We start from the raw sequence: 1,956 nt of genomic DNA, 5'->3' as shown, positions 1-1,956 counted from the left end.
CCAGATTACACCCACCACTGCATGACAAATTATAGATGAACTAGTTTATCAACATCATCATTATTCTAGCAACCATATGGAAATGCCAACAACAATGGAAACATGGCCAGTATTTCTGCAGATAACTTACTACAAGATAGGGGCTGTAGTAGGTGTAATTGCTTTATGATAGAACAAGTCAATAACTAAGCCAAGCATGACCTGAAAGCTCCCTGCCCAAAGATAACAGAATAGGCTACGGGCTGCCGTTGATAACTTCGTTCTGAAGGGACAACAGTGTTGTCTATAAATAGGACCAGGATCATCCGAGAGGCCTTTGTTTTCAGCGAGATATCGAATCATATCAGGTTGACATTTGGAAGTCGCTCTTCTGGTGACATTTAGGATTCTGTCGCAATTACTGCGGGGTCGCGTGTCTGAGAGCGCGACATAGAACAGTTACGAGACGCACTTTTAACCATTCTGTCAGATTAATCGATTCATGTCAAAGGGACACGCGCGCCAGCTCCCTCTGTGTGTGTGTGTGTGTGTGTGTGTGTGTGTGTGTGTGTGTGTGTGTGTGTGTGTGTGTGTGTGTGTGTGTCTGTGTCTGTGTGTCTGTGTGTGTGTTCGTGCCGTGATGTTTCTTTAAAAGGGCCGTTCTCGGCGCTTCGGTGAGGTCCTTGCATTCCACCCGGCGCGAGGCGGCTGTTGTAACATGTTGTAAATACAAGGTGTTAGTGGAAACTGGAAAGAGAAAAAAGTCCTTGCGTAAAAACATATTACTGGTGGTCTGACAGGGGGGTAGACAACATGATATGTACTGTTTATGGTACGGTAAACATCGTCTTCTCCCATAGACATATGCGCGCGGTATGTTGCCGATGCCGAGGTAGGCCTATAGGCTATCTTGTCTGGGGGTTTTAAATAGCGGGGTCCGGAAGCGAGCAGAGAGGCAGCACACTCGCACTAAATAAAACCCTGTGCCAACGGGTCGTGCCAACGATGGCATCGCCTGAGCCTATACTGTTCTGTTCAAGTAGTGCAGATTGTGAACACTGCAGAAACAATGTGATGGACAGACAGAAAACAACACCGTGCTTAAGTAGTAATAAGAGTCAATCAACTATATAAGATAACAAAACAATTAATTAAAAACAAAATCTAAACGCTGAAGTCCAATTCATTTTACTCGCATGAAATAATTGTAAATTTTTACAGTGATATTTATTTTATATGTACTATTGTATAATTATTATAATAATTAGGCTATACGGGCACCTATCAAGAGAAAATATGTTATTGTTCTACTGGTCAGTTCAGTTCTTACTTGATCTACTTAAAAAAAAGTTGCAATAAGTTTATTCGTGGTTGTTACTCGTCGTGCGTATTTCAAAGCATAAGACTAGAAGTGATCAGTGCTGAAGGGACGAACACTCAGGTTGTTTCTAAACAATAACGTTCACCCTTTCACACACGCTCCCGCACAAGGCATTCGCCAGTGGACCCACACTTCGAGAGAAACTTAGGGAAAAATTAATTATGAAAAATAAATCTTACCTTGGCTGCGAAGCAACAAAGTTATCAGGGTGCTGCACAGCACCGCAGCGAGCTGCATCTTCAACTCGTTTCTCTCTCGCTCTGTCCGCGATCTGTCTTTCTTCTTATTTGCAGCAAATGTTCTTTATGTTCGGGATATCAAAAAAGCTCCTTCAAATCAACATAGACACATATCATAACTACCTTCATATCATGGCTGGATTTCGTTTTCAGTGTCTCCTGATACAACAAGCCAAAGTTAGGAAGTTTCGCTCTGTGTTGCGGCGCACACCGTCTTCAACATGTTGTGCTCTAGTTCCGATGCTGGAGTGATCAAAAGGAGCAGTGGACTGTACCAAACGCAACATAGGGGAGGCTGAGCTAGAGAACGCACCGTTTGACAGGAAAAACGGATACGCCGAGGAACCTGACCGTAAT

The 1,956-nt window shown here is 43.4% G+C and overlaps 1 protein-coding gene across 2 annotated transcripts in view; it reads right to left on the bottom strand.

Annotated features, from left to right (window-relative positions):
- lrp4 (low density lipoprotein receptor-related protein 4) overlaps positions 1 to 1,748 on the bottom strand; it is a gene marked incomplete at its 3' end in the record, with an annotated part of 55,286 nt that extends 53,538 nt beyond the window's left edge. For both annotated transcript variants that reach the window (XM_083690929.1, XM_083690930.1), the window contains exon 1: positions 1,540 to 1,748. In XM_083690929.1, the coding sequence (XP_083547055.1) occupies positions 1,540 to 1,597 (58 nt within the window). In that variant the 5' untranslated portion in view covers positions 1,598 to 1,748. The remainder of the gene's footprint in view (positions 1 to 1,539) is intronic.
- Between the last annotated feature and the right edge of the window lie 208 nt (positions 1,749 to 1,956).

Source organism: Argentina silus (assembly GCF_951799395.1).
Source record: "Argentina silus genome assembly, chromosome: 19".
Taxonomy (NCBI): domain Eukaryota; kingdom Metazoa; phylum Chordata; class Actinopteri; order Argentiniformes; family Argentinidae; genus Argentina; species Argentina silus.
Note: the sequence above shows the minus strand (reverse complement) of the source record. Positions and strands in the feature narration are given on the sequence as shown.